The sequence below is a fragment of the Tursiops truncatus genome, chromosome 15 (genome assembly GCF_011762595.2).
Source record: "Tursiops truncatus isolate mTurTru1 chromosome 15, mTurTru1.mat.Y, whole genome shotgun sequence".
Classification (NCBI taxonomy): Eukaryota; Metazoa; Chordata; class Mammalia; order Artiodactyla; family Delphinidae; genus Tursiops; species Tursiops truncatus.
The window spans coordinates 2,053,897-2,080,802 of record NC_047048.1 but is presented as its reverse complement, the minus strand read 5'-3'; the positions used below and the strand labels follow the sequence as shown (position 1 = coordinate 2,080,802).

The 26,906-nt window shown below is 60.7% G+C and overlaps 1 protein-coding gene across 9 annotated transcripts in view; it reads left to right on the top strand.

Moving 5' to 3' along the window:
• The window catches only part of CARD11 (caspase recruitment domain family member 11), a 112,847-nt gene extending 86,576 nt beyond the window's left edge, over positions 1–26,271 (top strand). For 2 of the 9 annotated variants that reach the window (XM_033839790.2, XM_073791833.1), the window contains exons 6-26: positions 1,092–1,271; positions 2,200–2,352; positions 2,814–2,939; positions 3,487–3,684; positions 5,561–5,737; positions 6,647–6,698; positions 8,292–8,374; positions 9,363–9,463; positions 10,465–10,517; positions 12,774–12,906; positions 13,479–13,680; positions 14,102–14,228; positions 16,495–16,735; positions 17,380–17,476; positions 17,845–17,940; positions 19,462–19,597; positions 20,384–20,563; positions 20,865–20,989; positions 22,400–22,515; positions 24,400–24,600; positions 24,831–26,156. In XM_033839790.2, coding sequence (XP_033695681.1) covers positions 1,092–1,271; positions 2,200–2,352; positions 2,814–2,939; positions 3,487–3,684; positions 5,561–5,737; positions 6,647–6,698; positions 8,292–8,374; positions 9,363–9,463; positions 10,465–10,517; positions 12,774–12,906; positions 13,479–13,680; positions 14,102–14,228; positions 16,495–16,735; positions 17,380–17,476; positions 17,845–17,940; positions 19,462–19,597; positions 20,384–20,563; positions 20,865–20,989; positions 22,400–22,515; positions 24,400–24,600; positions 24,831–25,245 — 3,192 coding nt within the window. In that variant the 3' untranslated portion in view covers positions 25,246–26,156. Of the gene's footprint in view, positions 1–1,091; positions 1,272–2,199; positions 2,353–2,813; positions 2,940–3,486; positions 3,685–5,560; positions 5,738–6,646; positions 6,699–8,291; positions 8,375–9,362; positions 9,464–10,464; positions 10,518–12,773; positions 12,907–13,478; positions 13,681–14,101; positions 14,229–16,494; positions 16,736–17,379; positions 17,477–17,844; positions 17,941–19,461; positions 19,598–20,383; positions 20,564–20,864; positions 20,990–22,399; positions 22,516–24,399 lie in introns of all 9 variants that reach the window. The other 7 variants (XM_073791834.1, XR_012325942.1, XM_033839791.2 and 4 more) reach the window with 7 other exon arrangements.
• Positions 26,272–26,906: the final 635 nt, after the last annotated feature.

Genomic DNA, 26,906 nt, shown 5'->3' with positions numbered 1-26,906 from the left:
TTCTCCTGTTTTATGTTTTTCTGGCCATATAGTAACAGTGAGAAACCATATCTAGAACTTGAAAGAACATCTGGCCAGCTGAGTCCTAGGCCATTTCTCAGGCCCAGGCTGCTTCCCTGCATGCCTCTTTGTTCCTTCCCTCAGACCACGGACGTACAGCCGAGGTCCTTCCTTGCTGAAGCCGTCACCCTCCACCTGCCAGATGTCTTGAGATGTTCCCCCCATAAGCCTAGAATTGAAAAAGGACGCTCACCCATTTGGTACCCTCCTCCTTGCAGACCTTGAAAACAATCTTCCTCTTCTAGGTGTTTGGCCAAGGCGGATCAGTTTGGGGAAGCAGCCAGGCTAAGTCACAGAGGTTTAAGAAGCTTCCTCCCGGTCTCAGTTCCTCACACTCGCCTCCTGGGTGAAGCTCAGCACAGCTGGAGAAGTTGTCCCATTTCCAGGGGTAGTAACTGCCTCCTCCTCCAGGAAGCCACTCTTTCTTACACACTAGGTCTGGGCAGGTCCTTTAGGCCAGAGATCCTGTCAGTGGCAGCAATGCCATTTGTTCAACTAAAATCTTGTGTGAAACACAAGAGGCCAAAACCTGTGCATATGCAGAACTACTGTGGGGTGTGAAGTCAGGGTGGGGCCCGGATCCCCCCCCTCCCCATCTCTTTGCTCCCTGCGATAACACGAGGGTTCTTGAGGGAATCTTGACTTCTGAGGATCAGAGTTTGAAACCCATCCTAAAAGACCTTTAAAATGGATAACATACCTCAGGGAAACGCCAGGTTGGGTGCCTTTTATCCTAGTCTGTAATCTGTTCTGCTCCACAAAAGTTGCCTGAGGAAGTCTTCCAGGGGACGTAACTGCTTTAGAACTGTTCTAAATTAATGGATCAGGACCCTCTTCCTCAACAAGGAGGGGGTGGTTTGTTTCACTGGAAGAGGTTTCTTTGAGGCCTTCTCTGTCACCAGCTGGAGGAAGGAGAGAGGGGGGCAGAGCACAGCTCGTGCTGGAAGTCCAGTAGGATCTGGGAGGCACTGCCTTTTCTGAATGTCTCCTGTCAACTGCGTTCTCCCCTCGGCACCCGGTGGGTGTTTCAGATCGACCAGCTCAAGCATCGATTGAATAAGATGGAGGAGGAATGCAAGCTGGAGAGGAATCAGTCGCTGAAACTAAAGAACGACATCGAGAACCGGCCCAAGAAGGAGCAAGTTCTGGAGCTGGAGCGGGAGAATGAAATGCTGAAGACCAAAATCCAGGAGCTGCAGTCCATCATCCAGGTGAGGGCCAGTGCGGGCACAGTGGGCGCAAGGGAGGAGGAGGGTCGGGGACGGACATGCCTGCCTGGGTGTGAGTCCCAAAGCCACCACCTGCTGACCGCAGGACCACAGAGAGTTCATGTCATCCTCGGGCACCTTAGTCCCTCCTCTGTCAGCGGGGGTGACCACACCACCCACTTCTCAGAGGCACGACATTATGTGAGATAAAACTTGTGGCGATGTTCCCCTGGCTGAACCACTCCGTGAAAATCGCCATTCACACAAAATCACTGCCCTGGGCGCTGTGAGAAAAGTACATCCGAGAAATCTTCTTGCCTTAAAGATTCCAAGAAACTCAACTCTCAGCTCTGTGTGATTTGTTAAAACTTCAAGAGCCTCCCCCCCCGCCATCACAGAGTCATCTGTAGGTACGGAGGAATAATAGCCCCAAATACATACGCAGGGAAGAAAAAAGGCACCCGCCCCTTCCTCCGGAATGATTCCCCCCGCCCCCCAGGACTGGCTGCCTGGCGTGGAAGGCTCTCGTTCAGAGCAGAGGATGCGTCCCGGTTTAGTCGGAGAGATTAATTGGTATTTCGGGGGAGGCATCTGGAAGGCAGATCAGCCCTCTCTTTGTTGTCACCTGTGAAGTGTGTGGAGCAGCAGCGAGTGCTCCTCTGAGCTCTGATAAGAGCCGGGGCAGAACGACAGGCATCGGGATGTTTCTGCGCGGAAGTGGGCTTTATGCTGCTTTCCAGGTGATAAAATTCGTAAATGATAAGCTGCTTAGGGACCCCGAGAGACAGCGACCCTTGCCTCTCTCTGCTTCCCTGGCACAAAACCTTCTGCTTGCCCAGTGTGTCGCCGGCACTTTTGTCTGCCGCCTTCCCGGGCCCCTGCCCCCAGCCCCGTTAAACGTCCCCCCCTTCCGCACTCCCCGCCCGCCCAGGCCGGGAAGCGCAGCCTGCCGGACTCGGACAAGGCCATCCTGGACATCCTGGAGCATGACCGCAAGGAGGCCCTGGAGGACCGGCAGGAGCTCGTCAACAAGATCTACAACCTGCAGGAGGAGGTCCGCCAGGCGGAGGAGCTGAGGGACAAGGTGGGCCCCATGGGCGGTCGGGGCAGCACCCACCCAGCTGGCACCCTCGGGCCGGGAGCCCCTGTACAGCACGGATGTGTGTTAGTGGAACCTCCAGAGCCCACACTCTCTTCCAGGGACCGGGTCTGGCCCCTGGTGTCAATTCCCTGTGCGTCAGTTGCTCGTGAATTACTGAGCGTTAGCACGGCACCTGTCTCCCCCCTGGCTGAAGGCCACGGGAGGGCGCACGTGGCGTCCACCCTGTCTCCCGCTCATTCCCTGGCACGTAGTAGGTCCACAGCAAATCTCCGTTGGTGGACTGGCCTTTTACCTTGGTCCCCTCTGGTCAGAGAGCTGACTCTCACGAGGTCAGGCCCGTGGGGAGGGGCAGGCCGGCTCTGGGAAGACGCAGCCAGAAAACGGCTCTCGGCCCCGATTGATGACCGCTTGACGCGTGTGTTGATCTCCCCCTGTGCTCGCAGTACCTGGAGGAGAAGGAGGACCTGCAGCTGAAGTGCTCGACCCTGGGGAAGGACTGCGAGATGTACAAGCACCGCATGAACACCCTCATGCTGCAGCTGGAGGAGGTGGAGCGGGAGCGCGACCAGGTACGGGCTGCCCGGGGCGGCTGCGCAGCAGGCCTGCGGGCTCCGGGCCGTGGGGTCCAGCAGGAGGTTTTGTCCGGGGCAGTGTCATTAACTCCGCCGGAATCACTCGTGAATCCATCTTTCCTGCTTCCGTTCCCAAAATGAATTCTATCCCAGTTCGTTTGAATAGCATGGGGGCCTGAGCTGGAGCCCGGCGGCCCGGGCTTTAGAGTAAGATGGCCAGGTCCAGACCCCGTCACTCTTCAGACGCGTGGCTGCAGGCGAGCTGCCACTCCCTGGAGGCCTCGTCTGTGAAGTGGGAATAATAATAATGGTGCCGCTCGCTAGGGCGGAGGGTGGGCTCCAAGAGACACAGCCGGGGCTGGATAGACGGGGGCTGTGACGTGTTGTTCAGGATGGTATCGACTGAAACGCCCAGGGGTCAGGGTCCAGAAAAGGGCCAGAGGCCGTGGGACTGACACGTGGGCTGGGGAGCGGGCGTCTGGGTCTGACTTGGGAGCGTCGGGGCAAAGGCCAATCAGCCTCGTCCCTCTCCTCCTCCGGGCAGGCCTTCCATTCCCGGGACGAGGCGCAGACCCAGTACTCCCAGTGCTTAATCGAAAAGGACAAGTACAGGAAACAGATCCGCGAGCTGGAGGAGAAGAACGACGAGATGAGGATTGAGATGGTCCGGCGGGAAGCCTGCATCGTGAACCTGGAGAGCAAACTCCGGCGCCTCTCCAGGGACAGTGGCGGCCTCGAGCAGGTGGGGCTGCCGGGCGCGCGCGCTCCCGCGAGGAAGCACACCCTTCCCTCCCACGCCCAGAGCAGCCGTGCCCCTGAGCCGCCGTGTGTCTGGGTCGTCATGAGTAGAAGCCGCTCATTTTGAAGCTAGAAGAGGCAGGACGAAAGCCTGGCCGGGCCGCTTGCTGGCCGGGTGATCTCGGGCAAGTCACTCCCGCGTTAGAACCGCAGCTCCTCCTCAGGGGACCTCTGTCGGCCGTTAGCCTGCCACTAGGTGTCCTTAAACCCCTCTGGATGGTCATCGGGTGTAAGACGCCCTGCTCCCGTTAAAGTCAGTAGGGCCTGTAAGGAAACCGTCGTTTATCTCGATCTGAAGTTCAGGCACGTGTCACCGCGGGGCCCCAGGCGCTCCGAAGTGAGCGATGCCGTGATGCAGGCAGGTAGATGATACTATCACTCTCGTAGCTGTGGGCTTGGGTGCCTGTGTCTGCAGGTACCGTGCTAAGTGCCCTCTGTGCCGCAGGACTGCCCGCCAGGACAGTAAGATCGCTGTCTTCCTTGGCCAAGGGTAGAATCCAGACACAAGCAGCTGCGTAACTTCCCCGAGGGCATCGCTAGTCAGTCACCCAGGGAAACCAGGATTGGACCCACCCTCCCAGCCCCTCGCCCAGAGGACTCAGATCTAGTGCTGGACGCAGATCCAGGAGCGTGACATTTCAACCAAGTGTTGCAAATTACGCGTTGGAGGGGCGCTGTAGGCGCCCAGGGGAGGAGGCCTCCATTCTGTCAGGGTTCCGGGAAAGACTCCCTACAGGAGAAGCCAGCCTCGGGACCTCCATTTGGAATGCTGTCCCCGGACTTCACCTGGCCAAGTTCTGACCCCCTTCTGGGGTTGGCTGAAGTGTCAGCTTCCTCAGCTAGGCCTTCACCGGTTCCTGATGGAAACCAGGAGCCTCTGTGTTATGCCCTCAACTTTTGCGCATTCCCCACAGTTTGTAATGACGCAGCAGCTCCGTGTAGGCCCCTCTGTTTGTCCAGCATGTAGCATAGGGCCAGGCACAGGGTGGACCCTCGGGGAGCATCTGCTGAATTTATGAACGAAAGCTGTGACGGCGCCTGGCTAGGTGAGGAAAGATGGGGCTGTATTCCAGCCCACAGGGACACCACGAGCAAAGGCCTGGAGGCGTGACACCCATGGCATGCCGTCGGCAGGCCGCGCTTGGCAGGTCTGGCATCCATGGAGCGGGAGGCGGGGACAGGCAGGAGGTGGGCTGGAGCGGGTAGCAGGAGGGAGCCGAGTGGGCCCGTCGTCTAAGGAGCTCGGTCGTGAGTTATTCTTGGACGTGAAGGATTTTGTGCGGGAAGTAAGGCCAAAAGCTTTGGGTTTGGAGGCAACGTAGCATGAGGGTGTTACGTGGCTTTGAGGGGACCAACCGGAAGTTACGTAATATCCTTGCACCTCAGCTTCAGATAATGGCTATAAATTACTTAGGACAGTACCTGGCACTGTTGTTATCATTATCCAGTCATTCGGCAACATTTCTTACATTTGTAGCTTAGGCCTAGGGCCTGAAATTGTGGATCTGATGGTGGTGTATCAGATAAGGGGCCAAGGCCATCTGAGAGGCAGTCCCTCTACTGTAAAGAGCACAGTGCGAGGGTCTGCGCCAGGGCCCCGGCGGGAGGGAGGTGGGGGCGGGGGTCTTGTGAGGAGGAGAGTGGAGCTAGCGTGGTAGGTCTTGGCATCGGGGTGGACGCGGGGGTCAGGAAAGAGGAGGAGGCCGTCCGAGCTTCAAGCCTGGGGCCCGAGGGAGCGATAGCTCCATTAGAGCTTGTTCCTGCGCGTGGCGGCAGCTCCTCCGTGCCCCGTCACGGACACGGCCTCCCCTTGTCTCCAGAGTTTGCCCAGGAACCTGCCAGTGACCATCATCTCTCAGAACTTTGGGGACACCAGCCCCAGGACCAACGGTCAGGAGGCTGACGATTCTTCAACCTCAGAGGATTCGCCAGAGGACAGCCGCTACTTCCTGCCCTACCACCCGCCCAAGCGCAGGATGAACCTGAAGGGCATCCAGGTGCTCGCACGCAGCCCGGGAGGCGCCGGGGGTGGGGACCGGGGCGCTGGGGGCCCCCTGCACGCGGGGGAGGAGGCAGCAGGGCCTCACGTGGTCCTGGGGCGGGTCTCAGACCCCGGATGCGACTTGACCGCCGTCAGCCCTGTGAAGGGAAACCGTGCCAGCTTTGTGCTTCTCGCTTGTTTGTTCCGGCGAATTCTTTCATCTCCTACGAATGGAGTACAAGTTAAGAGAGAGGAGAGAGAATGATATAAGCACGATCTCCAAATTCACTTGTTTATCAGCGAATAGGTATTGAGCGCCTGTCGCGTGTTTCCCGACGTCGGTGGCTCGTGATGGAGCTGGAGTTGCAGCACTCATCCTATCTGCTTTGCTCTGTCTCTAGCGCGCTCCATCAGCTGAGGAAAGAATGAATGTGACTGAGTGAATGAGACGGGCTCACGCGCGGGGCCTGGCGGGGCCTCTGCTCTCCCCGCCCTCGCACACAGGGGGCGGGAAGGCCTAGGGCAGCACCTCGGAGGCCGGCCTGGACCCGCCAGCACCTAATGCCGGGGTGGCCGGGGCAGCTGCCCCAAAGCCTCGTCTGTTCCTGAAGGCTCCCCCGTGCCGTGTAGCCAGTTCTGCTCAGCGGCACAGCACCACCCCACCTCCACTCTCGGCCCTTGTACCATCCGAGCCACGTGGCAGCGCCTCCCGTGGGGCGAGCGTGTCTGTACCAGCGGCTGCCTGCGCTGGGCCGGGGGGCCACGGCCGTGGGGTATCCTGTGCCCTCCGTGGTTCCTGCGGCCACGTGACGAGGGCGGCGTGGGCTCGCCTCAGTTTCTTTCTTGCCTTAGCGCCGGTGACGTGTGTCTCAGGCCTTGTTTGATTTGTGTCCTCTGTCTCCTTGCTTCCCCTCCCCTCTTTCAGCTGCAGAGAGCCAAATCCCCCATCAGCCTGAAGCGAACGTCAGATTTTCAAGGTTAGTGAGACGCCCGGATCCCTCTCCTGTCTGTCACTCTGACTCTCGGTCCATCTGTTTCTCCCATCATAGGCGTCGATCCTGCAAGGTTAACCCGGGAGGGGTCTCGGGAGCCCTGGGGCCCCGGGGCGGCAGGGTGTCCAGATGGTGATTACTATTCGCTGTCATCAGAGAGGGCGGGAGCCCCGACCACGGAAACGTCACATCTGAGGTCCTCTCCCCGTGGGTCCGTCCGGAGCCCCGATACTTGGCCTCCCTCCCGGACTTCCGGGCAGGCAGTCCCCGGCGTGGGAGGCCACCAGTTCACCCCTCAACCCCGGGTTCTCCGAGACACACTGTCCCCAGAATTCCTCTCACTCCTCCTCAGCGCCACTCTGGAGCGACAGCTGGCTAGCGAGGGTTTGCCTGGGTGCACCGGGCACCCACTGTGTGCCAGGTGCTGGCAGGTCCACGTAGATGCTTCCAGAGCCCAGGTACTCGGGCAGGGCCATCGGTGAGGAGGTGGAATGTGGCTCTGGACACCTAAGAGAGCAGTTGGAAGAAGGCTGGAGAAGGATCTGTCAAGAAGGGCACGTGCAGACGGGGTCTAGAAAAGGGAGGATTGAGGCCACTGGGCACGGCCTCCGGAAGGGCCCCCCGGGATGGAGCAGGAAGCAGAGACATGGATGTGCAGCCTGGGAAGCGTGTGATACAGAAAGCTGTGCTGCCTCCTAGGGTCAGAGCAGGACGGCGCCAGGAACGAGCCCGCAGAGGTTGACAGCCAGGCCCGAGTTCACGGGCTCCATCCTGCCAAGGAGAGCAGGGCAGCCAGGGGTCCAGATCTGGGCTGCACCTGGTGGGGACACCGGGGGAAGGGGAGCCCTAAGGTGGGGGCCGAGCCACTTCCCTGGTGGCCAGACCAGGTGTTTCAGGGACCTTGTACAGAAGGGAGGTGTAAAGGGCCTGCGGCCAGCAGAAGTGGAGAGGGCGTTTGTGCCCAGCAGAGGGAAAGGGGTGCAGCGGAGACGGAGCCTCGCCGGCTGCCTGACGTGGGGCGCTGGGCCAGGGACCTCAAGGGCGCCACGGACCGGGGTGCACGTGTGCGGCTGGCTGTGCACGTACACGCACGCACGCACACGCACCAGCGCGTGGGGCTGTGGATGGGGAAGCTGACCGCTCCCCTGCAGCAAGACGAGGGCCGAAAGGAGTGTGCAGAAGCCCCCAGGCAGCCTCGAAGGAGCACAGGGGCGCCAGGGTCTGCGCGGGACGCAGCACACCCAGCCCATTGGCCCCGGTCCCCAGTCAGCCTGTTTAGTGGGGACGTTCCGGCCCCAGTTCCCGCTGTTACACACAGAGTGCCAGCCGGGATGCCCACCTTGGCCCTCAGGACGGAGGGCATCGTCCAGCCTTGACGAGGCCGCCCTGGGCCTGTGTGGGGGGAGGGACATGGTGGGGAAAAGACCCGGCTCTTCCTCAAGCGGAGGGGAGAGGAGGCCCCCCCCCCCACAGGACGGCCGCAGGGGCGCAGTGCCCCAGGGGCTCTCACTGACCCTGCCCTCCCCGTTCTCCCCCGCCCCTTCCGTCTGCGCCTCCTGCCCGATTCGCCGAGGACAGGGAGGGGACACGAAGAAGACGTGACGGACGCCAGCCCCAGCTCCTCCGGGTCGCTGCCCATCACCACCTCCTTCTCCAAGATGGTGAGCAGGGCCCTCACCGCCGCTCCCCGTTGCGGCTTGGAGCTCGGGCCGGGCCCCCCACCCCGGCCTCGCCCGCCCCGCGGGCCCAGCCCGCGTGCGTTCCTCGCCCAGGGCTGCAGCCCAGGCCCTGCTCGACGTCTCCTGGCCTCACGATGTGTTTACACCTTCTTGCCACCTCCTTTCCCAATTTAACCCTCGGTGGGCGGAAGAGACGGGCCTCCGCAGGGCTGCGGCGAGTTGCACAGGCGGCTGACGCTGCCGCGTCTCGGCCTCTGGCGACTCCGGCAGCTGGAGGGGGGCAGCCGGCGGGGGCCAGAGCGGCAGAGCAAGGCCTGCCCGGCACCCGCGCGCCTCCCTCCAGCCCACCTGGGCGGAGCGGTGTCACTCCCCCTAGCCAGGCAGCAGGAGGCGTGGGATTAGAAATTCTAAGCCCGAGGGGAAGCCCTGGGAAGCTGGTCAGCTGCTCCAGCGTCAGGCCCTGGAGGAGAGAGACGCGATAAGGAATGGCCCCTGTCTGAGCCCAGCTCTGGGGGGGGAAATCCCAGGCGCTCAGTGCAGGCAGCCCTTGCCAGGAGCCAGCGGGCCTTGTCTCAGAGGGCCACCCTCCAGCAGCCGAGCTGTCTGCGTGGGCATCCACCAGCCCCAAAGGTCTTCCTCTCGTGCAGAGCAGGTGCCCAAGGCTGGGCAGTTCTGGGGACAGAGAGCTCTGCCTGTGCTGGGCACAAACGAGGACCGTCTCTCGGGCTGCCAGCCGCCTCCCCGCTTCCTGTCCCCGGGGCGAGCAGACGTGCACCAGGGTTGGTGGCTTCGGCCGCCCCAGGCTGAGCACGAGCCTTCCTCGGCCAAGGTCGCCGCTGAGAACCAGCTTGCGGGCGCACACTGCCTGTGTAGCCGGCGGGGCCGCATCTGATTTAAGTTTAGTCCGTGTGTGTATGATATTTGTGCCCGCGGAGGTGCAGCTCCCCGTAACGTGTGTGTGTGTTTGAAGCAGCCCCATCGAAGCCGTTCCAGCATCATGTCAATCACGGCCGAGCCCCCAGGGAACGACTCCATCGTCAGACGCTGTAAGGAGGATGCGCCTCATCGGAGGTGGGTGACAGGGGGAGGGAGGGGGCGGGACATTTTCCTGGTGCTTGTTGTGCCGCTCGACACTTAACTAACGCGGCAGTCCTTAAGGGAAGCTTGAAATACAGGCAGGATGGTGCCCATTTTACAGATGAGCAAGCTGAGGCTCAGAGAAGGGACATGGCTTTCCCAGGGCCCCCCAGCTAGCTAGCAAATGACGAAACCGACGTCGCTTTGCCCCCTGCTACCGAGAAATCAGGTTTCTCCATCCCATGGTTCCAGAGCTTGGCTTTTTCTGCCAAAGAGTGAGAGACCCTGTGAATGTCCCCCTCATTGCTACTGCCTCTCCCCTTTCCTCACCTCGTGGAGGCCATCAGTGTCCGCATTGTGGAGACCACAGTAGAGATCTGCCTGGGCATCCAGATGTTTCCAGTCATCAGATATTTAGCACCGTACGTTCAGAGTCAGAGATTGGTGGTGGTTCCTAGAAGGGCCAGACCAAGGAGTGGCCGGCGGGGCTGGATCTCCACCTTGGGTCCTGCCAGCCACCTGGCTTGGGCCTCATTACTGCATCACAGGAACCACACAGGGACAGCTTACAGCTCTTGGAACACGCGCCTCACTCCCGTCCTGTCCTGTCTGTTTGGGCCCGTCACACAATGCAGCCCGTCCGAGTATAAACGCTGTTAAGCACTCTGCGTCCGGGGAGAGGAATGAGTGGGAAGCAGCAGGTGGGGCTGTCGGGGACTCTGCTCAGCAGCTCTTCCTGTCCGTCCTCACGCCAGCTAATGCGGCCTCTGCAGGCTCTGGGGCCGCCCTGCCCTCCCAGCAAAGCACCCAGCCTCGTGCAGCCCTCCCGTGGCCCACAGCCCTCCACCCACCTGCTGACCTTCCTCTCCCACCCATCCTGCCCTCTCAGAGCCACAGCCTCTCGGACAGCCAGAACGTTCCGGAAGCCTCGCTCTCCCTTGCCCACCTGCACACACAGTCAGGAGAGCTCTCCTGTCCCCCCTTATGTCTTGCAGCACAGTTGAAGACGACAATGACAGCGGTGGCTTCGATGCCTTAGATCTTGACGGTGGGTACCCAGCAGGTCTGAGAGACATTACAGGGGTGGCAGCCACGTCGGCCCCATCCTGACCTTCCAGCAGAGCCTGCCTGGGGCAAGCCTGGCACACAGTAGGTCCTCAGGAGACGTGTGCAGAGTGGATTCCGAGAGGGCTGTCTGTGCACAAGGAAGACAGGCCTTCGCCGGTTGAGCGGCTCAGGCCGGGAAGCGCCCGAGGGGCCTGTCCTTTGTTCCGCAGACAGTAGGAACCATCCCGATGCTGAGTGTAGAATCAGTCAGGTCTGGGTTTTTAAGAAAGCATAGCTCTCGTGATGGTAGCCAAGCGCCGTGATCCAGTTCCAGTGACTCAGCGGCTGTTTTCAGAGATGCTGTTGTCGTCCTTGTTTTGCAGATGAAGAAACAGAGTCTTAGGGAGACTAAGGAGGAGTGTGGTGGAGGAGGGGCTGGAAGCAGGGGGACCCCTTAGGAAGCCAGGTGTTAACTGAGCTGTTAACCAGCCTCGGCGAGACGAGTGGCAGGCATGGGGCTGGGGCCCTGGGATGGAGATGGGGCGGCCATTAAGGTCGGTTTTCATCCCCTGAAACTGTAGGTGTGGGGCAGGCAGGCACTGGGGAGACTGGAGGGGCTGTGGTAGCCCTGAACCCGACCCACAGGCAGAGCTGGTATGATGGAGGGGGTATTCCCTCGGCCCAGCATGTTGCCACGCGGAGCCAGAAACGAGGGCTGCGTCTCCAGGGAGTAAGCGTGCACGCAGCACCCGCCAGCCACCACCCCTTGCAGCCGCGAGGCCCAGCACACGTTGAGTTCCTGCACCTCCCAGGCCCTGTCACAGCTGCGTGGGACACAGAACCTGTGTCCCTGAGTTCTTGCTGTGGCAGAGACTGTGGTGGCATAGTTGAGGACCAGTGGGGAGACCCATGCAGGTTTGCAGACCTGAGCTGCTTTTTGTTTGTTTGGCGGTATGCGGGCCTCTCACTGCTGTGGCCTCTCCCGTTGCGGAGCACAGGCTCCGGACGCGCAGGCTCAGCGGCCATGGCTCACGGGCCCAGCCGCTCCGCGGCACGTGGGATCTTCCCGGACCGGGGCACGAACCCGCGTCCCCTGCCTCGGCAGGCGGACTCCCAACCGCTGCGCCACCCGGGAAGCCCCTGTTTATTTATTTATCATGTATTTATTTTGGCCGCGCTGGGCCTTAGTTGCGGCATGCGGGATCTTTTAGTTGCAGCACGCAGACTCTTAGTTGCAGCATGTGGGATGCAGTTCCCAGACCAGGGATCAAACCTGGGCCCCCTGCATTGGGAGAGTAGGGTCATACCCACTGGTCCACCAGGGAAGTCCCCAGACCTGAGCTTCTGACTGGATGGACAGGGGGGAGAAGAACAGGAAGGGTTCCAGCTTCTCGGGAGATGGCCCGGCGCCTTGGGATGGTGGCAGCGTCCTCGGGCCCCGAGGAGCTGGCAGCGTGGAGCCGGGCTCAGAATCCTCTGGGTGTGGCCCGCCAGCCCCCTCGGTTCCAGGGCTCCCACCAGCCTGCCTCCACCCCTCGCCGGCTCAGGCTGCCAGCAGATAAAATGAAAGATTAGTGGCTCTCCTTAATTGGTGACCACCAGCAGCTTTCAAGTGTTAAAGAGAGGTCGGCACCTAATCGAGGCTGGGTGATGGGAAGAGCTCCAGGAGTTTGGAAAGGGGAGAGCTGGGAAGAGAATTCTGGGCAGCCGTCCAGAGCGTTTTGCAGTGTCGGGACAAATTCTCTCTGCAGAGAAGCCTTTGTTATCAGCCCAGAGCAGGGCTTGCAGATCTCCCATCCCAGCGGCCTGAGCTGTGCAGGGTGGGCGTGTTTCCCTGGGGGGCTCAGGGTTCCGCCGAGTTGGGAGGAGTGGGGGCTTCCTTACTCCGTCCACACGCTGGTCCTGCAGCCCTGCCCCAGACCCACAGAGGCCGGTAGATGGTGGCTAGACCTGAGGTCCCCAGATGAAACTTTGGACCCCGATTCCAAAGCAGAGCCAGTGCCCGCTAATGGCGGCGCCTTTCCAGGTTCCCCGTGGAGGCGGGGGAGTGGCTCTGAAGGAGAGGATGCCGGGACTGGGCCCTATACCCCCAGGGCCTCCGGGACCCGCTGACTGACGCTGCTCCCTCATCGGGGAGGGCGGAGGAGTTGCCAGGAGGCAGAAAGGGAGGAGCCGCCTCGGCCACGTCAGGAAGGCCGCGGGCCGCCCTCCCTCCTGCTCGGGGGCCTGAAGCGTCCGTTACGCCTTGCCTTCGCAGATGACAGCCACGAGCGGTTCCCCTTCGGACCCCCCTCCACCCATTCCTCCTCTTCCTCGCACCAGTCTGAGGGCCTGGACGCCTACGACCTGGAGCAGGTCAACCTCATGTTTAGGAAGTTCTCTCTAGAAAGGTACCGAGGTCACGGGAGAGGGGAGGCTGGGCTGAGGGGCAGGGATGAGGTGAAGGCTGCTCTCCCCTCGATCCCCTGCAAAGGGGATCGTCCACAGCACCCGTATTCTAGAATCAGAGTCTGGGAATCATAGTGTCCCAAAGTCAGAAATCACTACCCCTGACCCCCAGCCAAGCCCACGTAGGACGGGGCCTGCCCGGGGCCACACAGCCCGGCAGAGGCAAGGAACGGGACTCTCATGTCAGACCGGCCCCGGACCCCACCTGTGACTCCCCGAAGCGCGGTGGGCTGTGTCCACGCAGCCTTCCCGGGGTGCGAGGAGGGGCCGGCAGCCCTTGCACCCGATGCAAGCAGCCGGGGCGTGTGTGACCTCCGTCTCCCGGTGGCAGTGTCTCCCGGGGCCCCTGCTTCTGGCGTGTGATGTGACAGCAGGAGCCGGTCGCCAGCTCTCTCCTAAGGTGGCCGCTGCCGTGACTCCCCGGGGACGCTGCAGCCCAGGCCCCGCTCTCTGGGCGTCCCGGCCGGGAGTCCTAGCTACAGCTGCCTAACCCCCGTCTTATCTCCCGACGCAGACCCTTCCGGCCGTCTGTCACGTCCCTGGGGCACGTGCGGGGCCCCGGGCCCGCGGTGCAGCACACCACGCTGAGCGGCGACAGCCTCATCTCCCAGCTCACGCTGCTTGGGGGCAACGCGCGCGGGAGCTTCGTCCACGCGGTCAAGCCGGGCTCCCTGGCCGAGAAGGCCGGCCTCCGCGAGGGCCACCAGCTGCTGCTGGTGAGGGGCTGGGGGCTGGGGGAGGCAGCGGTTCTGGTTCCTCCGCACATCTGCTGCTGACGGCGCAGGGACCCCCCCCCCAAGCCTGCATTAAGCTGCGGATTCCCGGCCAGGAGGAGGGGTTGCCAGGGGGCGGGCCTGTCAGCTCCTCTCTGGAAGCCCCTCCCCGGGCCCTCCTCTCCACGACTCTTCGCTCGTGTTCCTAGAGCCTGTGCACGCGCACACGCGCGCACACGTGCTCCGGGCGGTGGGCGGGAGGCACGTGAACCCCGTTTAAGGGGATGCTTTCTTCCCTCAGCAGCGCTGAGCTGGTCTTTGTTGAGGAGAGGTGCTTTTGTTCCCCGGCGGGGCAGTCTCACCCCCGCAGCTCCGCTCGCCTCGCCGTGGAGCCCGAGCAGGACAATGTGTCTTTGATATCTAGCTAGAAGGCTGCGTCAAAGGCGAGAAGCAGAGCGTCCCCTTGGAGACGTGCACGAAGGAGGAGGTGCACTGGACCGTCCAGAGGTGCAGTGGGCCCGTCACACTGCACTACAAGGTCAACCAGGAAGGTGAAGACCCCAGGCGGGGCGGGCGGTCCCTCCCCTTGCTCATCTGCTCTTCAGAAGGACTGAGGGGGCAGCTGTGGGGCGGGAAGGGCAGGCGCGCTGACACACGTGGGCACACACCTGCCCTGGCGCGCCTCGGGCCTCTGCCCCACTCACGGCGGAGGCAGCATGTCCAGCCGCGAGCAGACTGCCCGGCCAGCTCCCCGCTCTCTCTGCGAGGCTGAGGTTAGTTTTTTCTCTCTCAGGCTTCCCGGCCCTGACGTAGGCAGTGAGTCTGGGGTGACCGCCCCTGCACCCGCGGGCCCACTGAGCCACACCGCGGCCAGGCCATCTGCTGCAGGACAGCCGGGCCTCACCCCCTTCTCATCTGGCCTCCCAGCAGCTTTTTCAGGGTGTCCCCTCTTTCCCGACCCAGACTCCTAGGCAGTGTCTTCCTTCTCCCCAACTCTGAGTTCTCGTTCTCACCTCTGGGTTTTTTTTGCATGATTATCTCTGCAGCTGGATCTTATTTTTAACCACCAGGGGCTCATGAATGTTTCAACACAGCATAAATAGCCGCTCTCTCTAGCGGTTCCCCGCTGCCGCCTGCTTGTCCGTGCTCCTTCCCGGCAGTGCCCGGTCAGTGCGGAAGTAAGGATGCTCTGTCCCCAGACACGGGGCCCAGCCTTCTCCTCCTGCAGGAGGGCTCCTCCCCTCTGCCAGGCCGGCATCCCAGCCCAGCAAGAAGTCTCCGGGTGCTGCCCTGCCCACCAGCCCCGGTGCCGTAGAACCCAGTACGAGCAGAGCCCCCTGGCTTTGTGTAGCAGCAGCCCTGCGTCTGGAATTCAGCGGAAGAAGGGTTCCCTCTGGCAGGATCCTGTCTGTAGGGCCTTTCCTCCCGGGTGGTGGAGCCCTCAGATGGTGATGAGTGTTAACCCCGCCCAGGTGGGTGGGAAGGGCCCAACCGGGAATCCCGTCTCTCCGTGTTTAGACAGGCCCGCTGGCTCAAGTCTCCCTGGTGTGCGAGGTGTCGCCTGTGAGACATAGCATTTGAGGAACTGTTTCTGGGCCTGGCGATGAGGACTGTTTTAGCTTCCACTGTGTTACGGCTGTCTGCACGTGGGGCTGATTTCAGGATTTATATTATGGATTTATGTCTTAGACGTTTGCTGAAAGTTACTGCGTTTATTGTGTTCATAGTTTTATGCCCTGCTTCCTTCCAAAAGGAGTCATAAAATCTCACACTAAAGGGCAATGGTGTTAACTAAGGTTAAAACGTGTGCCGTGGTCCTACCACCTTGGAAAACCGTTTGGCGGTATCTCCTAAAACTGACCGTATACACAGTGACTTAGTAATTCCACTTCTGTGAATACATCCAAGAGAAATGAGTACGTACGTCCACAAAGGTGTAAGAGTGTTCGTAGCAGAGGTGTCCATAGTAGCTGGAAACAGGACAAATGTGCACACCAGAGAAAGGATAAATCAGCACCACGTGGAAGGAATACTCTACAGCAAGGAAAAAGAACACGCCGGACTTTCCGGTGGTTGGGACTTCTCCTTCCAGTGTGGCGGGGTGTGGGTTCGATCCCTGGTTGGGGAGCTAGGATCCCACATGCCTCGTGGCCAAGGAGCGGAAACATGAAACAGAGGCAATATACAATGGGGACTTTGAAAACGGTCCACGCCAAAAAAAAAAAAGAACACACGATGCTACGTTGCAGCATCGCGGTTGAAGCGCACAGGCGTGACGTGCAGTGAATGTCAGACACGTTCTGGCGGAAGAGCACGTACCGTCTGCTTCCACACATATGAAGCGAGGCAGCGCTCACCTGGGCTGCTGGCAGTCAGCACAGAGGTTACCCCTGCAGGGTTCTGACATGGGCATGAGGGAAGGTTCTGAGTGGAGGTTACCCAGGTCTAGACATTTGTGAACATCCATCGTGCGGAATGCTTAAGGGTGATGGGGTTTACTGCATGTAAGTTACCTATCAATCAAAGACAAAAATGATAAAACACAAGCACCGTGTATCGGTAGGGAGGGACATGGAGATCGCAGCAGAGGTCCTAGATTTGCTGCAACTTGGCACAAAATTTCACTCTGAGCTTCTTGGCAGCCAAGACAAAGAGAGAAAGCCATCAGTAACTCAGCTGCTCACTCATCGGGGAGGACAGACGTTTCCCTAACCACGCCCCCGTGCTGGGAGGACCACATCACAGGGGTGTCATCCGCGGGGAGCCCAGGAGTGGGAGGCCCTTCACCGATGGGTTTTGCGTCTTCTCCTTCCACAGGGTACCGGAAGCTGCTGAAGGACATGGAGGAGGGCCTGATCACGTCGGGGGACTCCTTTTACATCCGGCTCAACCTGAACATCTCCAGCCAGCTGGACGCCTGCTCCATGTCCCTGAAGTGCGATGATGTCGTGCACGTCCGTGACACCATGTACCAGGACAAGCACGAGTGGCTGTGTGCGCGGGTCGACCCCTTCACGGACCACGACCTGGACATGGGCACCATCCCCAGCTACAGCCGGTGAGGCCGACGGGGCCGTGCAGCTCGGCAGAGGGGCTCACGGCGGGGAGCCTTTGCCTGCCGACCAGTGACCTCCCCCCATTCCCTCCTCCTCTTTGAAGCCCCCCAGGAGTGTTGCTCTCTTAAATCCCGTTGCTTCACTAAATCCCAGAGCGCCATCTTTCCATCATTACTGGACAGCTTAGAGCCTGAGTTTATGCTTCCTGTGTTCAACGGTCATCTTTTCCGTAGCCCATCTCCCCAGCGTCGTTCTGTAATTATACAGCAGTAGCCGCTGAGGCCTGAGCATCCGCCTGCCCCTGGTTAGACGCCCCGGGCATCTATAAAGCATCCACAGACTCTGGCTCTGCTGCCCAGGCCAGCCCTGCAAGGCCAGCCTCAGTAGACCCAATTTACAGATGAGGAAACCGAGGCTCAGAGAAGTTAAGCGACTTTGCCCCAGTACCAAGATGAGTCAGTGCCAGAGGCAGGATTCAAGCCCAGATGCTCAGTGCCCAGTCCCTCCCTGGTGTACCCCTGGGGCTCAGAGCTCACACCCTGCGTAGAGCCCCCTGCCCGGGCCAGGCCCCCCGCCGGCTTCCCCAGGCTCGGCGCTGGGGTCTCTCCAACCCCTGAGGCTCCGCCTTCCCCTCTCACCTCCCCAGAGCCCAGCAGCTCCTCCTGGTCAAGCTGCAGCGCCTGATGCACCGGGGCAGCCGGGAGGAGGTGGACACGGCGCACCACACCCTGCGGGCCCTCCGGGTAGGTCACCCAGCACCCCGCCGGCTTCACACCACCCGAGCCCCTTTTGGAGGGGATCCCGAGTGGGAGCCATCCATCTCCGTGGGATGGTGGATTGCAGGGAACCGGGCTCCTTAGGGCCTCCCCCTCCAGAAGGAGCCCCACCTCTGCACCCTCCCCAGCTGCGGTGCACGCTCCCCTCGGCCGGCTCCGGTCGTTGTTGGAACAAGTCCCGAGGCCCGTCTCACCCCCTGAGCTTGCTCCCCTGTCAGGAGTGCTCTGATCCACGACGGGATCCCCGTGAGCACAGGGCGGGGCTGGGAGCCGTCCCCCGTGCCCAGCGGCATCAGTATGCCGGCGGGTCTGACCGGTTGATAAACTGATTTCAGAACACCCTGCAGCCCGAAGAACCACTTCCCGCTGCGGACCCCCGGGTCAGCCCCCGCCTCTCACGAGCGAGCTTCCTTTTCGGCCAGCTCCTTCAGGTAAAGCTCTCGGAGCGCCTGCTGACCTGCAGCCACGTTTTGCCGCAGGCCTGCCCTCTCCCCACCGAGAAGAGGAGGCTGTATCAGAACGGCAGTGCTCTGTGTTTGTCCCCCACTTGCAGCTTTTCACGGCACCTTACGTCTTCCGTCCCATTTTATCCTCACAGTGACAGGTCGCTAGACAGTCTGCACCTGTTGGAAGCAAACCTCACTTTCATAAAAGATTTGAGCAAACTTAGGGCTAAAAGAAACTTAAACATCTTAGTTGCTCAAATATTAATGGAAAAGTGAGGAGAGGAAAACAAACATTCCAGATATCCAGGTCCTCAGACTGAGCATTAAATTTCTCTCTGAGCATCCTAGCAGCCAGGGAAGAAAGGGAAACCCAGCAGAGTCTTTATATCTTACCTGGTGCCAAAACGTTTTAGCTCTTTGGAAGCAGGAAAAATGTTTCCCTTGTACTTGATTCTAAGAGGGTTTTTTCTTTTTCTCTTTGGCACGGATCGTTACACGAGGAACATTGAACAGCCTCGTGGGTGACGTGTTCAGAAGTGATTTCACATAAACGCAGAAGCATTCCGTGCGGCCTTTTTCTCTATCACCAGTTCACAAAAGCTGAGAGTACTATTAAGATGTCGCCCCGCAAGGATGTTCCCGTGTTGGCTCTGTGCTAATTAGGCCCCAGCAGAGCTAGTGTGTCACTCCACTGCTCCATCCTAACGTTGGAACATGGGAAACCCAGAGAAATGGTTCACAGTGTGACCCTAAAACCCAGGTAGAGGCAAGCAGGTAGCAGAAAGACACTTACGGAGGTGGAAGGGAACCCTGGTGAAGTCCGAGGCACCCCTGACAGCAGGACCACGTGAGACCACACTTTTTTGTGCCCACACGTCACGCATGAGCCCAAAACCCTGAGTTTTTGGGTGACTTACTCGAAGGCCGGTTAACAACAGAGCAGGGCTGACATCCCAGCTCCCTGGACTTTCCTCCCTGCAGAGGGAGGGCGTGGAGAGTCTCACAGTAGCCCAGGGAGTATGGTGTCCACCGCTGGGCATCCCCTTCCGCCCTCCAGGGCTCAACTCTGAATGGTAGAAGGGCGCAGGCACTCCCCCGGAAGACTCGGGGTTGCCGAGGCAGGGGGTGAAGTCACCTGCACCCCCCGCCGGGTGGGCCGTTTTGGGGGCGGCCAGGGGTCTTCCACAGCCAGAGCGCTCCGGGCCTCACAGTGCCCGTGGATCCCCTAGATGTGGGTGGGATTGCAGGGGGGCTCCGTTGAGGGCCTGCTTGGGACCAGCCCTCTGGCAGCTTACGCCCAGCCGGGGAAGAGAGTGTGAGCATTTGTTCGCTTACTCGTCTACTGACGGCGCCCTGACAGCTGAAGAACTTGCGCCACCTGCTAGGTGTCCCCTGTGTTGAGGGGGGGCGTGACTGACCCAGGCGCCCGGGGCGGAGCCCGGATCTGAACGGAGGTCTCCCGAGCCCGGGTTACGCCTTCCTCCACCCCCTCCCCTCTGTCCGCAGTTCGTCAGCAGGTCGGAGAACAAGTACAAAAGGATGAACAGCCACGAGCGCGTGCGCATCGTCGCGGGGAGCCCGCGGGGGAGCCTGGCCCGGTCCTCGCTGGACGCCACGAAGCTCCTGACCGAGAAGCAGGAAGGTGTGGTGCCGACCACCCAGCCCCTCCCCCCCGCCCCACGCACGCGCGGCAGCCTCGGGTCTGGGCGGGCCGCGGGGGCCCCGAGAGTGGGGCTGGGGCGTCTGCTTCCTCCAAAGCAAGGGTAGCGCCTGGGGAGGAGCTGCCCGGCCCTGGCCGGGGGGACCGATGGCCGCCGGGCGCATCCTGCCAAGTTCCCCCGACCGACGCCCGCCGTACTTGGTTTGAGCCCAGACGCCCGTGTTATTTGGAGCTGTTTGCTGGGAAACGTTTACCTATTGATTCTCTCCCCGCTGGGCACCGACCGTCACTTATCGTGAAGCCAGCAAGGGGCCTCCCGGTGCGCGGTCCCCTGTGGAAGGCCCTGCCGGCGGCGAGCAAGCCCTCCCAGGGCCACACTGGCCCCGGCGCTGATGGTGACGAGGGCCAGGGGCGCCTCTCCACTCCAGCCCCAGCCCGGGCCCTCCCTGGACAGCTTAGCACCTGGAGTGTGTTACGCGCTTCTTGCCGGCGCCTCCTGGCCTGTGAGCAGGGCCCTCTCCCTGGCCCGGCACTGTTGGCCCAGCTGCCAGAACAGAGCCCGGCCCACGGGTCACTCCGTAAACTCGCCTGGACGGCGGAAGGGCGTCCAGGCCGCCGGCTGGTGTCCATTTGTGCGGTGGGCCTTGAGAACTAGCCCCTGGTGTCCCATCCCCACTCCCAAATGGTTTTCAAGGCTCCATGGAGCCGAGAGGGCACCTGGGCTGCCCCTGCCCCAGGCGGTACCAGCCCTTCCCTGTCCCCTCCCAGAGCTGGACCCCGAGAGCGAGCTGGGCAAGAACCTCAGCCTGATCCCCTACAGCCTGGTGCGCGCCTTCTACTGCGAGCGCCGCCGGCCCGTCCTCTTCACGCCCACCATGCTGGCCAAGGCGCTGGTGCAGAAGCTGCTCAACTCGGGGGGCGCGATGGAGTTCACCATGTGCAAGCCGGGTGAGCCCCCCGCTGCAGGCCGCCCTCCTTTCCCCTCCCCCGCCGCCTGCATCAGGGCCTCAGGGGCCGACGGAAGGGTGCGGATGGCTGGCTGCCGTGGGGACTGTAAAGTGGGACCCTGACCTTGCCCGCAGTTGAGAAGCCACGGGGTCTAGTGGAGGAGACGAGGTTCACTTCCACGTGGCCAGAAAGGGATCAGACACGCAGCGCTGTCGAGCCCAGGAAGCAGGGCGGGGCCTGGACGGGACAGTCGGCCCAAGACCGCCTGTGCCGTCCTCAGGACTGGCCCCTCTCCCCGCAGATGTTGTCACGAGAGACGAGTTCCTCAGAAAGCAGAAGACAGAGACCATCATCTACTCCCGAGAGAAGAACCCCAACTCCTTTGAATGTGTCGTTCCCGCCCACATCGAGGCTGTGGCGGCCAAGGTGAGGCCAGCTGGAGGCGGACGGGGCTTGTGAGCCACCAGCGCCATGGGGAGGGCGATGCTCTCGCCTCGCCGCGGGTGAACCTCCTTCCTCTCTCCCTCGACCATGTGCTCACGTCTCCAAGCCCTGTCCTGCGGGGTTGGAGGAACCTCCTCTGTTTCTGATGGCTTCCTGGTGGTGGTCCTCTGGTCCGCGTCATTCAGGGATGTGTGTGCGCCTGGCGGTGATGACAGGGACCAGAGATAGCGAGCAGGAGGGCGACAGGCACCGTGTTCGCCAGGTGGGGGAAGTGGACCATCAGAAGGCTTCTTGGCGGTGACGCAGAAAAGGCATCTGCGCGCAGTTTGGAGTCTGCTGGAGCCAGGCTTTGAGACCCTGGGCGGCCCTGAGCGTGGAGTTCTTCCTCGCTCCAGGGCTGGATGAAGGTGGGGCTCTCGGCCCACGAGGATGGTCACGGCCCCGGAGTCTGGGACGGTGACCTGGGGGACGGCAAGAGCAGGAGTCCAGCCAGAGATTCCGAACCTGCCGCCCAGCCGATGGTCACTCCCGCCCCCTCCCGCATCGTCACACGGATCGAAGCACGGGCAGAGCTGTCGGCCCGCCGTGAAGCGTTTGTTGGGTGTTAAAGCTTAGGGAGTCGTGACAGCTGGAGCCGATGGACAGTGAGTGGGCAGGGCTGGAGCTGAGAACATTCCGGCTGCGAAGGGCTTCCCATCCAGGAATCCGTGCTGTTAGAAATCCAGCAGTGGCTCTGCTGGCGAGACAGAGGAGCGGTGACCGGGGGCGCAGGGGCCTGGGCTGGCCATCTCTGCCGCTGGACCTGGGTGCTGGTCCCACCGGCACGTTCACTTTGTGAAAACCCACTGAGCCGCAGGCTTAGGAGCATGTGTGCTTTTCTATATTCAAGTTCAGTGCAGAGGTTTAAGTGGCAAAACAGGGATCATCCTTCTTCAGAAACGACGCGTTCTCAGGCCCCGGGGAGTCGTGCTTGAGAGCCCTTACGTCCTCCCCGGACCATCCGGCCGCCTCACCTTCCCTGTGTTTTCCACCCACCCCGTCCTAGTACCCAGAGCGCCTCGCAGGCAGAATAGAGGAGCAGGTGTTCTCCACACTGACTTGGGTTTTTATTAAGACTCACGCACACTGCCTGATTCACCCCGGGCTGGGTGCCGGGGCTCTGCCAGCACCCATCCCTGTGCAGGGAGAGCCAGGTGTCCGGACGGGGGGCCTTGTCTCTCAGAGGTTGGGTTCTGCCTGGCTCGTTCTCTGGTTCAGCGGGGGGCACGCGGGGCTGCCTCGCCCCCGGCTCTGTCCCGTGGAGCCCACCCTGCCCGGTAGACCCGCCCCAGGCACCCACACAGGCCGAGGAGGCAATGGGCCCCCGCCGACCGCCGGCCACTGTGTCTGCAGAACAAGCACTGTCTGCTGGAGGCCGGGATCAGCTGCGCCAGGGACCTGATCAAGTCCCGCATCTACCCCATCGTGCTCTTCATCCGGGTGTCGGAGAAGAACATCAAGAAGTTCAGGTAGGGCTCCGGGACCCCCGCAGGGGCCCTAAAGCACCCCTGCGCTCCCCGACCTCACCAAGCCTCTGCGGCTCCCGCCAAGAACAGCTGGCTGTGTTGGGCCCACCCCTCCCCCGAGCATCCCTTTAGTGAACCCTTATCGAAGGTCAGTCCCCGGTCCAGGGGGACATGGCCCTGACCCCTCCGGCAATGGAAACGGTAACACGCACACGCACACGCGCGCGCGCAAAACGCGTCCAGGAGGATGGGTGCCGGGAGGGATGGGGGCGCCCTGGGACCCAGGTGGTCCGGGAAGCCAGCATTGGAGCAGGACCCACCACGGCGAGGCCAGGCCGGGCAGGTGCAGAGGGCACAGCTGGCGCCCAGACCCCCAGGCGGGGATGGCCCAGAGGAGGCCAGTGTGCTGGGCAGAGCGGTGAGAGGTGACTGGCGCCGAAGGGGGTCCAGACCACGCCGGGCCGTGTCGGCCACGGAAGGATGTGACGTCTCCTTCTGAGTAAGACGGGAGCTACTGACGGTTTTGAGGAGTGACTTAATCTAATAAGAGATGTAAAGGCCCCACTGGCTGCTGCGTTGAGACGCAGGCGTCGTGACGACCCACACGAGGGGTAGTGATGCCGGGACCACATCCTGTCTGGCGGGCGATGAGGAAAGGTCCGATTCTGGATCCGTGTTCAAGGTCGGGCCTGTGTGATTGTTGAAGGGTTAGCAGTAAGGTTTGCTAGGAAGAGGAAAGCAGGGTGATGCTGAGGTGGGGGAGGGGCGTGGCCCGCCTGTCACGTGACACCATCTCTGATCCCCACCCTTCCTTGCAACACAACTGCAGCTGACACTGAGGGAGGTCAGGCCACTCCACTCTCTCCGCAAATATTTACCGAGTGCCTATTGAGGGCCAGGCCCGGGACCCCATGAGTGAGCAAAGGAGCGCAGAGTCCCCACCTCACCACCTCCCACACGTTAGGACGGCTGCTGTCCAAAACGCAGAAACTCACACCTGTTGGCCCAGATGGAGAGAAATTGGAGCCCTTGCGCACTGCTGGTTGGGAACGTAAAAGGGTGCAGCTGCTGCGGAAAACTGTAAGGAGTTTCCTCAAAAATTAAAGTAGAACTACCACGTGATCCGGAAGTCACACTTCTCAGTCTCTACTCAAAAGAATTCAAAGCAGGGTCTCCAAGAGGTGTTTGCGCAGCCATGTTCACAGCGGCATCATTCACAGTAGCCGAAAGGCAGAAGCAACCCAAGTGTCCACTGACAGATAAATGGATAAACAAAATGTGGTCCATCCCTACGGGAGAATATGATTCTGCCTTAAAAAGGAAGGAGACTGACACATGGTGAAACATGGCTGGACCTTGAGGACATGATGCTCAGTGAAACAAGCCAGACACAGAAGGACAGACACTGTGCACTTCCACTTCTACGAGGTCCCCGGGGGGGGGTCAGATGCACAGAGACAGACAGTAGAGGGGTGGGTGCCAGGGGTTGAGAGGCAGGGGGAAGTGATCGTTTAATGGGTCGAGTTTCAGTTTTGCAAGACGAGAAAGTTAAGGAGATAGATGGATGCACTTCGCTGCGAATAACTTACCACTGCTGAGATGTACACTTACAAGTGGTCAGGATGGGAAATTTTATTTTACGTGTACTTTACCACAATTAAAAAGACTGAAGTCCCCACCTCTTAGGATTCCCTAAAGAACAGAATAAAAGGGGACAGTGCGTAAGGTGCTAAGTGGTAGAGGCTATGGAGAAACAAAGCGGGGAAGGCAGCGTCGGTAGGATGCCCGGGTGGGGGCGGGGGCGGCAGCACGGGGTGGCCCCACAGCACGGGTCCGCCCAGCCAAGCCACGCCCCTGTGCGTCTCCCTCGCCCTTCCTCGCCCGCAGGAAGATGCTGTCCCGGCCGGAGACGGAGGAGGAGTTCCTGCGCCTGTGCCGGCTGAAGGAGAAGGAGCTGGAGGCCCTGCCGTGCCTCTACGCCAGCGTGGAGGCGGACATGTGGGGCAGCGTGGAGGAGCTGCTCCGCGTCATCAAGGACAAGATCGGGGACGAGCAGCGCAAGACCGTCTGGGTGGACGAGGACCAGCTGTGAGGCGGGGGCACCGCTGAGTCCCAACGGGGCTCGGGAGGGGGGTCCGAATCCCGCGGGGCCACGCCGAGGGGCGAGGGGCGTCCTGCTGCCTAGACGGCCTGGGGGCTCAGTCCTCCCGTGGAGGAAGAAGGGAGACCCTCCAGGGAGCCCCCCGGGGGCAGATGCTGGTCGGGAGGGAGCAGGGAGCTGTCCACTCCACCGAGGGCTGACCTGCTGAGTCGGCCAGCCCTGCAGGCGTGAGTCGGGAGACAGGACCCCACGGAGGACACAGAGCCAGGTCGGAGGCCAGCGGTCCCTGGAAGCCGGAACAGCAGTTGAATGTCACGCGTGGAATAGGTGTGCTGCCCGTAGGGAGGGGACCTGAAAGCCAGGCATCCCGCAGCCCTCGGGACACAGGATATGCGCATTCCCAGGCAGAGGGGGAGGGGTGCCCTGCTGTTGTTTCTCGTGCATTAAAATTTCTCCAATTCCTTGTTTTCAACCAATTGTTTAATAGTTTGCAGAGGCTCTCAGCTCTTGCACCCCTCCTCACCTACAAACCCCTCCCAGCGAGCTCAGTTCAGGCCCCGTGTCATACGCAGGGTGAAGGTAGGGTGACCGTGCACCCCAGTTTTCCCAGGACAGGCCTGATTTACAGCTGATTTACAGCACCCGCTCTAAGATGCTTCCTGCTTTGGACGATAAATTGTATCGTCACCCTGGGAAGGGCCCCCCCCACCTTTCACAGGCTGCCGGGAAGGTCTCACTGTCCACACCCCTGCATCCCCTGGCCGCAGCCGCAGGCTAGGCCCTCCTGACCCAGCTGCCGCGCGTGTGCTCCGGCGCTCTGTGCAGGTAGCGCCCTACGTGATGCAGCCTCGCTCCATCTTTCAGTTCAGGGAGCAGCACGTGGCCCAAGGCCCTCCGGTGGGCTTACTGCCCACGGCCCAGGAGCCACACTGCCTCCACAGCAGACAGCAAAGGCTTTATGGGCTCCGGAACCATTCTTCCTCTTGACCCTCTCAATGCAAACTTCCTGAGTACAGACCCAACAGGCACAGCCAAACCGGGCCAGCTCCAGCCTGGCACCATGGCGAGTACTCATTCAGCAGCCGGTAGGTGGCAGGCTGGGGTTCAGACCTAGGTCTGTGTGTTCATGGGAGTTGTGGGAGCAACTGCTCGTTGGTAATCCACGTCTACACTGCCTTTCTCACCAACCGAATCCTGGTTTTCTCCTGGGAAACCACGTGCACAGCTAAAAGACCATAGTCCCCAGCCTCCCTGGCAGCAAGAGTGATCAAAGAAATGGAAGGCAAGGTCCAGGGTAGAGACAAAGCAAACAGCCCTTCCTCCCGTTTCCTGCCTAAAATACAGACGTGATGGCTGGATCTCCTGCAGTCATTTTGGATCTTGAGGTGCCCTTGAAGAGGGAAACCCTGCACGGAGGATGGTGGAACAGAAAGCCAGAGTCACTGATGACACTTTGCAGCCCGGGACTGGCGCTGGGGTTTCTTTTACATGAGACTGAAATAAATTTTTATCTTGTATTAAATGGTTGTTATTTTGGTTCTCAGTTACTTGCAGCCTCGAGCAATTCTTAACAGACATAGTTTTGAATTGCTTTATGGTTTCAGATACCATGGACATGAGTTGATGACCCTCTGGTAGGTTTTCTTGAAGATATGAATTATTAATAAAAGAACTCTTAACAAATACCTCATCCTAAAACAATAGTGTGTGTCCTGTAGCAGTTTCTAGCATTTCAACTCTTAGAAATTGGATCAGCACCACAGAGCCCTGGGGGGTATGAGTTGGGGGTGGGGGGTCCTAGGAGGGGGCCGGGTTCTCTCCTCCCTGTGACGATCCATCTCTACAGCACAGGGTCTGAGTCTGCCTGGGAGTATGATGCCTTAAAAAAGTAAAAAATTCCTCCAGGGCTTCCCTGGTGGCGCAGTGGTTAAGAATCCGCCTGCCAATGCAGGGGACACGGGTTCGAGCCGTGGTCCGGCGAGATCCCACATGCCGCAGAGCATCTAAGCCTGGGCTCCACAACTACTGAGCCCATGTGCCACAACTACTGAAGCCCGTGTGCCTAGAGCCCATGCTCTGCAACAAGAGAAGGCACTGCAGTGAGAAGCCCATGCAGCGCAACGTGGAGTAGCAATGAAGACCCAACGCAGCCAAAAATAATAAAATAAATAAATTTATAAAAAAAAAATTCCTCCAAGAGCCAGTAAGCGATGATGCTTTCTCCAAAACGGCCCCCAGAAACAAGCTGGATGTGCTGGGTCTGGAGAAGCCATGATTCCAGAGGCCCAGCTGT